The 16,863-nt window shown below is 41.6% G+C and overlaps 1 protein-coding gene across 4 annotated transcripts in view; it reads right to left on the bottom strand.

The window, feature by feature from the left end:
• LRRK1 (leucine rich repeat kinase 1) overlaps positions 1-16,863 on the bottom strand; it is a 121,877-nt gene that overhangs the window by 79,046 nt on the left and 25,968 nt on the right. For 3 of the 4 annotated variants that reach the window (XM_059180165.1, XM_059180167.1, XM_059180166.1), the window contains one exon: positions 2,661-2,824. The exons of the other annotated variant lie outside the window; for it this stretch is intronic. In XM_059180165.1, the coding sequence (XP_059036148.1) occupies positions 2,661-2,824 (164 nt within the window). The remainder of the gene's footprint in view (positions 1-2,660; positions 2,825-16,863) is intronic. 4 annotated transcript variants of the gene reach the window in all.

Here is a 16,863-nt window from a genome sequence, read left to right as displayed (position 1 = left end):
TGGAGGACTTCATTGATTGATTGTTGAGTACTGAACCAGTCTTATATCTCTGGAATAAATCCCACTTGGTCACGGTGTATTACTCTTTTTATATGCTGATGAAATCTGTTTGTAATATGTTGAGATTTTTTGCATCTATATTGAAGACAGACAGTGGTCTGAACTTATTTCTGTACTGTCTTTATCTGCTTTAGGTATCAGGTAGACTGGACTCACAGAAGTGTTGGAAAGTGTCCTTAGAGTTGGTATTAATTCTTCTTTAAACATTTGGTAGAACTCTCCCATGAAACCATCTGGGATTTCTTTTTAGGAAGTTTTAAATTGTAACTTGAATTTTCTTAATAATTAAAGGGTTATTAAAATTATATATTTTATACAGGATGTGCTTTAGTTTCTGTTTTTCCAGGATTGGTCCACTTCATCTAAGTTGTCAAATTTATGTGTGTAAAGTTGTTCATATTGTTCCCTTACAATCCTTTTGGTATTTGCAGGGTATGTACTGATATTCCCTCTCTCCTTCCTGATATTAGTGATCTTTCTCTTTGTTAGTTTTGCTAGAGGTTTGTCAATTTTGTTGATCTTTTAAAAAAATACCTTTTGTTTCACTGATTTTCTCTATTGTTTTTCTGTTTAAATTTAATTAATTTTCTGCTCTTATCTCTGGCATTTCTCCCACTTGCTTTGGATTCATTTTGTGACTTCTTGTAGTTCCTTCAGGTGTGAGTTTGGATTACTACTTTGAGATTTTTCTTCTTTTTTTAATGGAAGTATTTAGTGCTATAAATTTCCCTCTCAGCACTGAATTAGCTGCACCCTATGAATTTTGACACGCATTTTCATTTTCATTTAGTTCAATGTTTTGTGTTTTTTTTTTAGGGATTTCCGTTGAGACTTTCTCTTTGACCCATGGATTATTTCAGAGTTTGTGATTAGTTTCCAGGTGCTTGGAGATTTTCCTATTATCTTTTTGTTATAAATGTCCAATTTGATTCCACTGAAGTTAGAGAACATATTCTGTCTGGTTTTAATTCTTTTATAACGTGCTGAGGTTTACCTTGTGGCCTGGAATATGCAGTCTATCTTGAGATACGGTTTGCAGACCCTTGAAAAGGATGCATTCTGCTTTTGTTGTGTGGGATGTTTCATAAATGTCAGTTCAGTTCTGTTAGTTGGTGGTGGTAAGTTCTGTGTCCTTGCTGATTTTCTGCCCGGTTGTTCTAGCACTTGTGGAGAAAGGGCATCAAACTCTCCAACTATTATTGCAGATTTATCTAGTTCTCCTTTCTGTTATATCAGTTTTTGTTTTGTTATTTTGCAGCGCTGTTGTTTGGTGCATGCGCATTTAGGATTGCTATGTCTTCTTGGTGGACGGACCCCTACACCATTATGAAATATCCTCCCTGTCCATGGTAATTTCCTTTACCCTGAGGTCTACTTTACCTGATATTTAGCCACTCCTTTCTTTTGATTAATGTCTGCATGGTATATCTTTTTCTATCCATTTACTTTCAACCTACATTTATCCTATTTGAAGTGAGTTTTTCATAGGCAGCATATAGTTGCTCATGTTTTTTTAAAAAATATACTCTGCAGGGGCTCCTGGGTGGCTCAGTGGGTTAAGCCTCTGTCCTCAGCTCAGGTCATGATCTCAGGATCCTAGGACTGAGCCCCGCATCAGGCTCTCTGCTTGGCTGGGAGCCTGCTTCCCTCTCACTCTCTGCCTGTCTCTCTGCCTACTTGTGATCTCTCTCTCTGTGTCAAATAAATAAATAAAGTCTTAAAAAAAATAAAATATACTCTGCAATCTCTTTAAGTTTATGTATTTGGACTAATAATGTTAATATAGCTAGTTATTTATATGTTAAATCTAAGTCTGTCATGCCATTTTTTTGTTTTGTTTTCTGTTTGCTCTTTCATTTTTCTGATTTTCCCCCCACCTTTCTGTGGTTTCTGAGACATTTTTAAAATTCCATTTTGATCGGTCAATAGTGTTTTTGAGTGTATTTCTTTGTATTGTTAAGGTGGTTGCTCCTGGTATTACATACATATCTTAATAATTCTACTGGTTCAGTGTTTTATCAACTCAAGTGAAGTATAAAAACCTTTCTTCCTTTACAGAATTTATAACCAGATGGGAAACGCTTGATGTAACATTATGTCAGGATAAGCAGCATACAAATCTATATATACAATATGACTGTATCTATATCAGAAACAACAACATATGCACAGATCAGCAGACGGAGAGAAAATATAACGAAACTGTTAAGTGGGACTGTTTGGATGCATTAAGAATAAGGTTACTTTCTTTTTCTCTTCCTCTCTACTTTTACATATTTCTAAGTTTTCTTTTTTTCAGCATGTGCTATTTTTATAATGGAAGACAAGTGAAAAGACTACAAAAAGTTGAACCTTCAGATCGGCCTTTCGGTGTTCACATTTGTTACTCCTCTGTCCTCTGGGAAGGTGAAAGGGTGTGCATGGATGGTGGCAGGTTGAGAAGTTGGTTTGAAAGGACCAGCAACCATACGTTTTCATGTGAAAGGAGGTTAAAAAGATCCCCATTAAGATTATGATGATAACAAAAGAAATAATATGAGTGGTAACATTAGTCCAAGCCAGATCCCCAGCCTGGCTTGAGGAGCCAGCATCGACCCTACCTTCTCCAGCTGGGATGTGCTTTCATCGCAAGCCTCTCGGAGCAGGTGCCGGGCCCTGCTGGGGTCTCCTTGCTTGTATGCAGCATGAATGCCTTCTGTCCTGGGGCACTGTGCTGTGGGGTCACCGCCTGGTGTGGACGGTTTGCTGCCCATGTCCTCAGCACCTAGGTAGACAGAAGCACACATGCCAGGTCACCGTCACTGGGCAGGGCTGCTCATGGGGATCACGGGAGAAGAGCCACACGTGCTCTCTATGACATCCATCCGAGGCTTTAGAAAGAGAAAGGGATGGGCCTGAAATAATGCCGGTGTCATGGATGACAGCAGACCCCGGGACCTGCAGCCCTGGGCCAGGGTGGGGGCATGGGGGTACTTCCAGTGTGGGGCTGGTGCTCAGCCTAGCTGTCTGCACAGCCACACTGTGCTGTCATGGAGGGGGTCCAGGACACCTAGGATGGTTGTCTGGCTGGTGACAGCCAAGCTGATCTCTAACAGGAACAGAGAAGCAGGGACTTTGGTGGGAGAATGGGTGGTCCAGCCAAACTATCCCCCTGCAGTCTCCCTCATGGGAATATAGTATCCAGTGGTGGTAGAAAGAAAGGCCTCATACTAGGGATTTGGAAATCTAGCCCCTCTCTGCCTAGAGAACCCCACTAAGGCCATGGGATTTAGAATCAGCAGCCCTCATCCATACCAGCCCTTGCATGAGTATGCCACATTATGATCTTGGCAATCCCCTGAAACTCTGGGTCTTGGGACCCTGGCGCAGGGTGTCCCTAGGATGTCTCCTGACTCTGCCATTGGGTTATCTGCAATGTGGCTCAGCCATCGGTCAGTATCTTGCTGTTCTCTAATAGTGGACACTGGCTGTACAGGGTGGAAGGTGGGCCAGGCTGCTCCACAACAACTGAGCAGCTGGAAGTATTTAGCAGGCAGGGTCAGCTTTGCAGGAGGCCAAGAGGCAGAACGCTGGGGCATCTACTGAGTGGCTGTGATGGGCCGAGCACTATATCGGGTACTGAAGATGCAGAAGTAAGGGAAGTCAGCTCCTGCACTCACTGAGCTAAGTAATATTCCTTAAAAGACTCCAAAGAATGAGGAGTTATGTTCTTATCATGTTGGGTGAAATAGGGAGAGAGTTCTAACCATTCTTGGCCAGGTCCACACAGTCAGTAAAAGGCAAGCCTGAACAGAAGTTTGGTCCCCTAGCTCTCAGGCTGGGGTGAACCCGCTCCATTTCTCTGTGGCCTCTTTGAAGGAATGAACAAAAAAGAATCTTCTTCTCATGTGAAAATCATGCTGAGCAAGGCTGGCTTCCAAATATTCCTATCACAGAAGCAAATCACACTATAGCAGCTAACTTTTAGGAAAAAAAATTAATTTATTTACAATAGCATAAAACTACATACTTAGAAACAAATTTAACAAAAGATGGGAAGAAATAAATGGAATAATAAATAATAATAAATGGAAAGAAATCCCACATTCATGGATTAGAAGAATCAATATTCTTAATATGTTAATTCTTCCCCATGTTATCTATAGGTTCAATAAAATCCCAGCCATAGTTCTCATAGGTTTTGGGGGATAGAAATTAACTATCTGGGGGAACCTAGGTGGCCCAGTTGGTTAAGTGTCTGCCTTCGACTTAGGTCATGATCCCGGGGTCCTGAGATCGAGCCCTGAGTCAGGCTCCCTGCTCAGTGGGGAGTCTGCTTCTCCTTCTCTCCTCTATTTGTACTCTCTCTTGCTATCTTTCTCTCTCTCTCAAATAAATAAATAAAATCTCTTAATAAAAATAGAAATTAACAATCTGATCTTCAAGACTGTACAGAAATTCAAAGAATCTTAAATATCAAGTAATCTTGAGAAAGAATACAACTGGAAGATGTATACCACTGGTAATTTCAAGACTGACTATTTCAAGACTTACTATAAAGCTGTAGTTATCAGGCGGTGTCTGGGTGACTCAGTGGGGTAAGTGTCCAACTCTTGATTTCAGCTCAGGTCATGATCTCAGGGTTGTGGGATCGAGCCCCATGTCAGGCTCTGCACTGAGTGTGCAGCCTGATTAAGATTCTTTTTTTTTTTTTTTTTTTTTTTTTTTTTTAGATTTTATTTATTTATTTGTAAGAGAGAGAGAGAGAGTGAGAGCAAGCACAGGCAGACAGAGTGGAAGGCAGAGTCAGAGGGAGAAGCAGGCTCCCTGCGGAGCAAGGAGCCCGATGTGGGACTCGATCCCAGGACGCCGGGATCATGACCTGAGCCGAAGGCAGCTGCTTAACCAACTGAGCCACCCAGGCGTCCCACTGATTAAGATTCTTTCTCTCCCTCTCCTTCCACCCCTCCCCAACTCATGTCTCTTTCTCTAAAAAAAAAAAAAAAAAAACAACCCTACAGTAATCAAGACATTGTGGTACCAGTATAGACAGATAAATCTATGGAACAGCATAGAGAGTTGAGAAATACACTCATACTTGTACATCCAATTGATTTTGGACAAGAGTGCCAAAGCAATATAATGAGAAAAGCAGTCTTTTCCACAAACGGCGCTGGAACAACTGGACATCTACAATAAGTGAAAAGAAACCCAGACTCCCACTCCCTACCACCCACAAGCATTAACCCGAGATGGACCATGGACCTAACATAAAGTTTAAAATTAAGGAACTTCTAGGGGGAAAAAAATGACAATACATTTATGCTTTGAGAGGCAGCAAATGTTTCTTAGATAGGACAGAGAAAACAAGAACTATGAAAGGAAAAACTGCTAAATCAGACTTCACCAGAATTTAAAATTTCTGCACATGAAAAGATTGCTCTACCATTTAAAAATGAATAAGCAAGTCATATACAGGAAGAAAATATTTATAAAACATAACCCCCCACCTCCCCCCAAAAAGGAGAGAATGGTATCCAAAATACACAAAGGGCTCCTATGACTCAATAATAAAGGATAGCCCACTACAAAATGGGCAAAGATTGGAACAGAAGGTATTAAAAATGCTCAATATCGGGGCACCTGGGTGGCTTAGTCAGTTAAGCATCTGCCTTTGGCTCAGGTCATGATACTGGGGTCCTGGGATTGAGCCCCACCTGGGGCTCCCTGCTCAGCAGGAGTCTGCTTCTCCCTTTGCCTACCACTCTGCCTGCTTGTGTGCACTTTCTCTCTCTGTCAAATAAATAAATAAAACCTTAAAACAAAACAAAACAAAATGCTCAATATCATTAGTCATCAAGGAGATACAAATTAAAACCAGAAGGAGACACCAGTCCACTCCCAGCAGAATTACTAACATTTAAAAAGTCTCCCAGTACTTGGTGAGGATACGGAGCCACGAGAACACTCATAGCTTATTGGCTGGAGTATAAAATGGTATAACCGCTTGGAAAGAGGTCTGGTGGTTTCATGTAAAACTAAATATACAGCTACCCTCCGATCCAGCACATCTATTTTCAGATATTTACCAGAGAGAAATAGGTCTAAAAAACCTATCCAAGAATTTTCAGAGCAGTTTCATTCATAGCCTTTCCAAACTGTAAATAGCACAAGTGTCCATCGGCAGGAAAACAGATTGACGACGCCTGTGGTTTAGTGACTCTTCAGCAATAAAAAGGAATGAAATACTGATCTGTGAAATGAGTGGCAGGAAATCTCAAAACATAATGCTGAGTGAAAGAATGATTGCACAAGAGGATTCCATTTATATGACATTCTAATCGACGGGTGGGGGAAAAAAGTCAGTATAGTGCTTCCTGGAGGCAGGGTCAGGCGTGAAGTTTACTAGGGAAGGGGCACAAGGAAACTGATTTTTTTTTTCATTACACTGGTGTTATTTGTCAAAACTGACCAAATGGTCTAAAGAAGAGTTGTGCATTTTGCTCTATACGGATTTTATCCCCAAATGCTATATAAACAATACTGAACTGTAGTCAAAAACACGAATGCTGAAGATTGTGAGGGGGAAGTATACAGATGCTTGCCACTTTCTTTGAAATGCACTGAAAATACTGGATTGATGGATGAATAGAGGGATGGACAGATGGACAGAATGTGAGAGAGCAGTTTTAGAAAAGGTTAATGGTAGACTTTAGGTGGTGGGTAATGGATGTACATAGTTCGAGTCTTTCAACTCTATGTTTAATATTTTTCCTAAGAAAATGTAGAGAGAAGTGAATCAAAATGTCATACCCTAGGGGCGCCTGGGTGGCTCAGTGGGTTAAGCCGCTGCCTTCGGCTCAGGTCATGATCTCAGGGTCCTGGGATCGAGTCCCGCATCGGGCTCTCTGCTCAGCAGGGAGCCTGCTTCCCTCTCTCTCTCTCTGCCTGCCTCTCCATCTACTTGTGATTTCTCTCTGTCAAATAAATAAATAAAATCTTAAAAAAAAAAAAAAAATGTCATACCCTAAATGCAGGGCTCACCATATGGTATCCTGAATGAGCTCCACCAATGGGGCAGAAAAAAATCCTGCTCTGTAGAAAGGCAAAGACAATCTGCTTACTGTAAAGGCTCTTGAACCTGTTTGGGGTCTTTACAACCGTTCACTTATGTGGCTAATGTATCACACACACTCAGCACCATTCACGAAACACCAGTGCAAGATGACCGTGTCTGAGTATTTTTGCAAAGAGCAATCAGAAAACGACTCAGTGTGTAAGTGGCCGCACTTCTGAGTAAGGCAGCCTTGCTCCCCATCACACGCTAGGGATCCCATTAATTATTCACCATTAGAGACCCTGGGACATCGGAGAGCTGGCTGGAAGGAGGGAGGCGCTGGCAGGTTGCGAGGAGGCAGAATCAAAAGCAACAGCGTGCATTAGAAGAGGCACTTAATTATGTCATTGCTCATCTTTAAAAATTAAATATTTCCCTTATCTCTGCAAAATACAAGTGTGTGTGTGTGTGTGTGTGTGTGTGTGCACGCACGCACACGCACGTGTGGGTACAAGCAAGTATGAAATGACCTCTTCTGTTTACTGTAGGAACATAAATAAAAACAGTTTACCTTCAGTCCCAGTTAAGCAACTCCGAGAAGGCAGAACCCAGGGATTAGGGTGCGTGTCAAATTCTTGTGCCTGGTGGCTCAGTTAGTTAAATGTCTGCCTTCTTCAGCTCAGGTCATGATCCCGGGGTCCTGGGATCCAGCCCCTCACAGGGCTCCCTGCTCAGCAGGAAGCCTGCTTTTCCCTCTGCCTCTGCCTACTTGCACTCTCTGTCAAATAAATAAATAAAATCTTAAAAAAAAATTACACGGGGGATTTTACTTTCACTTGACTTTTAAATAATGCAGCATATGTGCAGTAAATGAGGTAATCAGAGCCAAGACTCTGCTCGATTCTATTTATATATTTTTTAATATTGCCGTGTTTTCAGTTTTGAATGTGATTTTCCTAGGTTGTGTGGATCGCGCAGGTGCACCGTCACTGAGGGTTCTAGGACAATCGAATTGCTGGGAGGACATTATGGGGAAACATCTCCTTGTGCACATGCATTTAATTTAATCTGCCAACTTCTTTTAATTTTCTGAAATTATAAAGAGAATGGTTAACATATATTTATATTGAAAAGGGGAGGAAAAAAAGACCACAATGCTAATAGTGAGTATTAAGGGTGGGCTGGGATAGAATTAATAATGGAATTAGAGAAGATTTTTCTTCTTTATTTTCCAAGTTCCCCATAATGGAATTAAATGAATTTATTTAATGGAATTAAATAAAACTATTTTAAAATTTAAAAAGATTACACAAGTAATACAACAACACATTCTCACTGAAAATAAAAATACAGAACTACATCATGGAAAAAGCAGAAACCTCTCTTCCCCACCATAATACACCTTTTCTTAGAGGTAAATATTTACTTTTGTAGTACTTTTCCTCCAAATAGTACAGTTTTGTAGCTGAGAACTGGTGACCTCTGATTTACACTTAAAGTGGAGGGATGTATTTATCCTATGAGAGATTATTTTGTGATCTGTGCCTATTTCTCAACCACTGTCCATATTAAATTCTTGTATTCAGTAAATAGGACAGTTCTCAATATTTTTCTCACATGGATATACAACTCATATTAAAAATATAAACACTCAAATGTATTCTATTTCAAGAAAATATTAATGTGCCAAAGAAGCAACTAGAACCCATAGGAAAACAATCACAGAACATTAGAATGACTCAGCTTCAAAATTTTAAAAAAAAAAAATTCCTTTCAGTTCTCCATTACAACGTCATTACTTTCTTATATAGCAATAAACATTCCATAGATAGATAGAGACACACACTACAAATAGGCATCTCACTTGCTTTTAATGCAAAATTAATATGCTAGTGAAGTAAGTTACCAAGTAAAGGAGCAGAAGGGGAAAAAACCAAGGGCACTTTTTTTTTTTTTTTGGTAGTGTTACTTGCTTGATTTTAGGAGTTTGTTCGTTAGAAGTAGGAGTCAGTGAGAGAACACTGCAAATACAGTGGATGGCTAGGGTTATGGATTCAGCCCTATTCTATAATAATAGAATTATTAAGAAGATAAGAAACATGTACTGTCAGCCATGAGGGGGTAAATGGACAACACATCTGCAGTTGGCGACAAATGTTAATATCTACAAAGCCTGGTATTTAATATGGTATTTAATATTTGAATATGCTGGACAGGGACAGTAATTAAAGTTCATTATATGAAGAAGTATTGGGTTAAAACAATATTTAAAAGCCTGTGCAATGAGGACATTATTTAGTCCTCGATAATCACTTCCCATTTAATATTCTATTTATAAACAAATACTTTCAGTAACACTGTATGTGCTCAGATTTGGGCATTTTGAAGAGAAATAGGTTTGGTTGCCAATGACCGGGTGTCTAAATATCATTTCTGTAATTCAGGTTCTAGAAATACAAGTTATTTTGACTATAGAAAACTAATGGGAATTATTCTCTTATTTGGGAGAAACAGTAAAATAGAATTCCATGAATATTATAGTGATGTCCACTATAAAAGCCATGTCCCTTACATGCACAGTTCCTTGTGGATGTCCCCCCTTAAAGAGTCCTCCTTTGTTTGTCGGTGCAGAGTCTGTCCTGTTCTCACACCCTTTTTGTTGTTGTTGTTCTGTCCTTATAACCTAAGGAGAGTCTTACCTTTCCTTTAAGAACAGCATTTGATGTCATCCCTCCCGACCCAAAAATCAGAATAAAATTCTCTCTCTACCGTTTTTTTTCCTACAAATCTAGGGACAATAGAGAGGTAATATAAGAATATATACATACATACATATATATATATACATATATATGATCATGTAACAATATATAATTATATTACTATTATATAATTATATAGATTATGTTATAGACATATATAACATATATTATACTTAATTCTCTCTTCGCCTCCAAAGAAAACACATATGATGGAAAGACAATGTTGTCTGTCAATTCAAAATCTGTTGCATCCTAGGTATCTCCCAGAAAAGACACATTTTACTTGCACACCCATGAATTTTTTTTTATTATCTTCATCTCTATCAATAGAGTAGCAAAAAGTAAAAACATCTCTACCAAGCTCCAGTTCACAGCAAAGCAAGCAGAAGTAAACTTCAGGATGCTACTGACCTGGTCACATTTGCTCAAGGACCTTGCCGTGCCATCGTCCTCCGAGTCCCTATGCAGGGGGCGGGGGCCGTCCCTCCCCGGAGGGGATACCACCCTCCTGGCTCTGCAGGGGCTCACCTGCTGTAGCTCCAGGTTTCCCAGCCTTCAGCTGGAAGGATGCTTCTTTCTCTGCAGCTATTATTACTCTAGGATTTTAGCCTCAGTAAGCGGTTTTCATCTCTGGGTCGAATTACGGTGAAATCCAACCCTTTATTTATTCGAGGAAGAGGCAGAGGCTGGGGGTGTGTGGAGGGCGACATGACCCCCAGGGTGACCCCCAGTGATAATTCCTCAGCAGCTCCAGATGGCTGGGGCTCAGCCCCATCACGCAGGGCCGCCTGGATGGACCAGCATCAGCAAAGAAAGCGCAGGGAGCGAAGGCATCCTGGCTCATGGCTCACGCAGAACAGCGCTGGGCTCTGGCAAGGGAGGCTGAGTGCTTCCCGTACCTCGGAGGCTTGCAGCACAGATGCACAACTTCTCTGTGGATCTTCTCACCAAATGGGTTTTTATTAATAGAAGGGGGATGTGCAGTTATAGATACAAACAGCTCACACAAGGGAGAAGCGCAAGTAAAAATGCTATTTTCATTAGAAATAAAAAATATATATATACAATTAATCACCTGATGCTATGTGATGCCCACCGGGCACAGTGAAAAATCTAATAAATTCTAACCTTCGTTGCTGGTTAGAGTGCGGTGACGTTTGTTATTGCGGGAGGCTGGACAAATTGCATGGCTGTTTCAGAAAGCAATAGGACAATATTAACAAGACCCCATTGTTCTAGGAAGAAATAACAGGGCACACCCAGAAAGAGTCATTCCTAAGGTATGACGCAGCCCAGCCGAGTTACCTACATCGGAGGGAAGAACCCGCTAACCCCGGAAATGGCTGATATCAGGGAATTAGTGAATGGCTTATGGTAAAGGCAACGTCTAGGTGCCCAGTGCTGACTGGTGCTCGATTTTTGTCATTTAATCTAATGCTCACGTTGACACTCTGCATGGCTACCATTTTATAGATGAGGGAAGCCAGGATGCAGATGTTACAACAGATAATAATGAAGACTAATAACGAAAAATGCTTCCATAACATTAACTTAAAAGTGTAAGATATGGGCACAGACGGAAGCATCACGGGGAAATACCTAACAGTTGGGTGACACCATCTGAAAATATGCAAAATAAGAGAATTTACTCCAAGTTGGTAGATAATATGGGATTAAAAGAAAGAAAGGTTTCTAATGTGAAAGTCTATTATTTTCATTTATAAACACTGAGTCTGCCTCTTTCTCTGTTTGGAAAGAAAGCCTAACATTCCATGTATGTTACCTGCCTTCAGCAGAGCAGTGAGTGGAATTTTTTTTTTTTAAATTTGGGTTTTTCTGAGCTTTCTGGTATTTTTGTTCCTCACCAAGTGTGCATTGACTTTGAAATGAAAAAAAAGAAATTACAAGATGAAAGACATCCAGTCCACGTTTGACTGCTTCCACCCTGACTTCATGATGGCCCTATCTAAGCTGAAGGAACCAACTGTTGGAGAAACCAATTGTTTCAGTTCTGGGAAAAGCCAGAGAACAAGAAAACCCCTTGGGACAATAATCTGTAAGCATGCCGCAGATTTTTAAAGATAAAATAAAATGGTCTAGTAATAATATTTAGTACGCCAGTAATCAGTGCCATTTATCGAGTTCTGCCTGATGATGTAAGGGATGTCATCACCACCCTCCATGAGCTGCCCAGGGCTCTGAGGCATCAAAGAAACTCCTCCTATTCAGCTCCCCACAGCGGAGATGGGACTTGGACCTGTCCCCAACACCTGCCACCGAAGTCCGACCCCTAACTCCCCAGGCTGTGCGCTCTCAGCCAAACATATCCTGCCTATCCAGAACATTATGTGCTTGGCAAACACATAGGAGCTAAAAGGTGAGATGATCCTATCTCATTAGATGCAAAAAACCAGAGGAAATGATGGACATCAACTCCTCCATGAATTTTCTGGGACAGCGGAAGAGAAACACAGCAATACAGAGTACAGAGCTACAAAGACGAATTCTTTCCTTGCTTAGTTCCTCTTCCAAAAATTCATTTATGCTCCTTCAAATGCTCCTTCATTCTAGAAATATCATACATCCAGTATACACTGATCTAGACCCCGGGGACACAGCTAGATGGAAACGGAAGGAAAAGCTAGCGTGTGAGACTATCTTCTTCCCAGATTTTAAACATCTACCACAGAAACCAGGCTCAAGAGACTTGGGACTTGCCCTGGTAAAAGAAAGAGGAACCATCCTTCTGGGGAAATAAAAATAACAGAAGTAAGACAGTTCCTTTATTTAATACATAATATAAGATGGCAGAATCTGAGGACAGAAATAGAAATCAGTCACACTGTGGGGAGACGATTGTGTTTATAAACACGGAGGGTTGAAGGCCACCCCTTATCACAACAGTCCGGCTTCTGGGCAACTGATTTCCAAGGGAATAATTCCACACATTTAAAGACACGATGCCAAAAAAAAAAAAAAAAGTATGAAGGCACTGATTGTTTTGCAGAGCAAAGAAGGGTGGTTATGCCAAGGACCTAATGCATTCTAAATGCTTATGGTGTTGAGCACATGGAGGGACACTGTCTTTCTGTCAGACAGACTGACAGAAGGAAAGACCCCAAGATGGTAACTCTCTGTTTTCTTTATGTGGTGGAATTTGAGGGGATCCCTCCCCTTTGCCCTATTTTCTAGTTCCTTCTGGAACTGCTGACATGGAGGAGTGGTTTTTAAAAATATACTTTTCAGGTTAGCAAAGTAGAACTTCTGGCTGAATCCAACTTCTTCCTCTTAACAAGGATGGGCACAAGGGAAGGGAGAAAAGATCTCAACCTAGAGGGAAATGAAGCATGAGGCAGCCAGATTTTTCCAGTGGTGTCCCCAAAGCTATGAACGATGCTAGAATGTGCTAATGGAAATGCCATTCAACTCGGATTGGGTTCAGGTCCTAGCTTCTTGGCTGCTTAATGGCTGCATGGTCTTGACATGGATTTGTGTCTGAATCTTGTCACCTCTTTAAAAAAAAAATGACAAAAAGACACATTAAAAAACTACTGTAAAATTCATGACCAAAAAAAGACGGGCTCACAAATGGGGGTTATTTGCAGGAAGCCTACCCTCCTCCCCCCCACCCTCCTCACACTGAAGTCTCCTTCCCACCGGGGACTCTGGGCCCCCTCAGCCTTCACTCCTGTGTCTCTCCCACCTGGAAGGAGACGACTCCCCTTCACCATTTATCAAAATTCTCCTCCTGCTTCCAGGCTTGGCTATTCCCCAGGGAAGACTTGGGGGCCACTCTCCGTGGGCTCCCCTCTCCTTCTTTTGCCTGGCCAAGACCATTCTCTTGTGAAGTGTCTGAACCCCCTTTTTTCTGCCCAGTAGTGCTGCAGCCTGGGGCCTACTTCCTCAGAGTCACGTGGGCCTCGCACTGTGCCACGCACACAGGAGGTGCTCATCCAGAGCTCCTTGCACTTAATTTGTTGAACCTCCAGAGCTCTCCTTCTGTCAGTAAGGGGTTCCCCTACACTCTTGCTCACCAGCAGTATCATTCAACATGTGCACGGTGGGCACCGACTTCTCTGGGTAAAAGAGGAGAAGGAGGTCTTCAGGCCTTTCTGGATTTACTTTCCATGAATGGCTTCATTCTGGCCCTATGGCCTTGCCTGCATGTGTTCCCCCCCCAAACCTGCTCCCGCAGAGCTGCAGTGGGGTTCACGTCAGGTCAAAATCTAGACTGTTTCAAGATCATACTCCGGGGCTTTCCAGTCCATGAAGGTATCCCAGGACTAAAACACGCTGTGGGAGGAGGAGGCCCGGGGTACCCACAGCCACATGCAGGAGTGGAAGAGTAGAAAGGTCTTGGCCCCCTCCTTTCGTACCCAGCTGGCCACGCATCTCTATATCACCCCCTTGTGCCTCCTGGAGGTCACAGCAGCACCTACCTCACAGGGGTGCTTGTAGGGTCCAATGAATGGAAGTATGTTAGCATGGAAAGCGCTAGAACATGACCTGACCCTAGTGAGCTCTAGATTGATGCTAGCTCTTACTATCTTCCCTTGAAATTAAGTGAAATGTGGCCTGTGTCTAAGAATCTTGTTAAGTCCTCTGGCATCTGAGGTCAATCATGTGAATTCAAATGGACAAGCTGGTGATTTTCTATATCTGCTCTACTGAACTCTGGGTCAGATGTGAGTGGGGGCCAAGCAGTGGGAGAAAAGGGCTTGCCTCTAGCATCCCTGAGCTTGCGGGGGAGCAGGGGTATGGATGCACCCCAAATGTCTGGGCACCCCAAATTCCAGATAGTGCGGTGTATGCCGGTGGACACAGCCAGACCCGTGCACACTGCCTCGCACCCAGCTGAAGCTCAATAAATAGGCGTATAAGTGCTACTGGCCAACATAAGGGGCCTCCATTGTTTACTCTGGCAGTGACCTTATCTAAAAATGCTGCTGAATGAGATCAGCCAAGTTCAAGTAAGGGGCTTTAGAGTTCATTTTGATTAACAGCTCTCTTTTAAGTTGGTCTCCGTTCATCAGGGATGCTCTAACCAAATACCACAGACTGGATGACTTATAAACAACAGAAACTTGTTTCTCCCCATTCTGGAGGTGCAAAGTCTGAAATCAGGGTGTTAGCGTGGTTAGCGAGAACCCTAGGCTGGACGGCTGATCTCTCACTACATCCTTGCCCGGCAGAACGGGCCAGGGGGCTCTGTGGGGTCTCTTCTGCCAGAACACTAATCCTATCATCCTTGTGACTCAATCAAGGCCCAAAGGACCCACCTTCTAATACCATCACCTTGGCGAGGAAGGTTTCAGGGGACACAAATATTCAGGCCAAGGCAATGATCTTATTTAAAAGCATGGGAAATGCCCGATAATATTCCCATGTAAGAGGTGACCTTATATTTAATATAGTTTTTAATCCTGAAGGCAGTGTTCAGAGTTAACTGCTTGGTTAATCACTGGAAAATCTCTGTTAGGAAATGACTGTGATTAAAAAAACAAACAAGCAAACAAACAAACAACAGCAACAACAAAACAAAAAACTGGTTATCATCAAAAGCCTGACCAGCAAATTGATACTTTCTCCCAGGAAAGGTGCTAGGAAACCAATGCTCACTGTCCCTTCTCAGAGAAGAGAGTGGCCCAGGACAGGAGTCAGGGCAACCTTTCCCAAAAAGAGCATGCTAATAAATGGTGTATGTACAACTGTGGGGGGGGGGGGCACATGGGAGAGACACGGTCAGATCCATTCCTCACCGAGAAACCAGGATGGTTCCACATGGATCAGACAGACGAATGTAAAAAAAATGAAACCTCAGAAGCAATAGAAGAAAACAGGTGAATTCCCTTTTAACCTAGGAGAGTGTAGCCTCTTAACTGTGACTCAAAACCCAGTAGTAATAAAAGACTAATAAATTTGACTATAGTGTTATTAAGTATAAGTGTTATCAAGTATAATTCACATAACATAAAATCCACTGATTCCATTTACATGAAATGTCCTGAACAGGCAAAGCTACAGAGACAGAAAGTCAATTTGTGGTTGTTATCAGCTGGGGGAGGGACAGGTAGAGAAGGACTGCTCCTGGGGACAGGGTCTCTTTCTGGAGGGATCAAAGTATTTTTTACCTTTAGAGGACTGATGACTATTGCGTGATGTCAGGAATATATTAAAAACCACTGAACTGTGTGCCCTAAGATGGTGAATTTACAATGTGTGAATTTTTTTTTTTTTTTTTTTGCACATAGATATCCAGCTGTCCCAGTACCATTTGTTGAAAAAAATGATTATCTTCCCTCTGAATTACATTTGTGCTCTTAACAAAAATCATCTGACCATAAATGCAGGGGTTTATTTCTGGATTCTTAATTCTCTTCCACTGATCTCTATGTCTACCCTTACGCCAATCCCACACTGTCTTGATTATTACAACTCTAGCACATTTTGAAATCAGGTAGTGTGAGTCCTTCAACTTTGTTCTTTTTCAAGATCGTTTTGGCTATCGAGTCTCCTTTGTTTCCACATACATTTTAGGATCAGCTTGTCAGTTTCTGTGACTCTTTCAGCTGGGATTTCTTATAAAGACCGCATATGCAGACCAATTTTGGGATTACTGCCATGTTAACATGACTAAGTCTTCCAACCCATGAACACAGGATGGTTTTTCCACTTATTTAGGGTTTCTGTAACTTCCTTCAACCATGCGTTGTAGTTGTCAGTGTATCAATCTTGTAATTCTTCTGTTATATTTATTCTCAATCGTTTTATTCGTTCTGGTGTTACTACTAATGTGTTTTAATTTCATTTTCAGGCTGTTCATTGAAAGTATATGTAACTACAACTGATTTTTACATTTTGATCCCGTATCTTGAAAACTTGAACTGACTTATTAGTTCTAAGTTTTGGTAGATTCCCTAGGATGTTCTGTAGAAAATATTATGTCATCTCCAAATACAGATAGTTTTACATATTTCTTTACAATCTGGATGCCTTCTATTTCTT

The sequence above is a fragment of the Mustela lutreola genome, chromosome 7, assembly GCF_030435805.1.
Source record: "Mustela lutreola isolate mMusLut2 chromosome 7, mMusLut2.pri, whole genome shotgun sequence".
Classification (NCBI taxonomy): Eukaryota; Metazoa; Chordata; class Mammalia; order Carnivora; family Mustelidae; genus Mustela; species Mustela lutreola.
The sequence above is the reverse complement of the archived record's forward strand: the minus strand, read 5'-3'. Positions and strand labels throughout refer to the sequence as shown.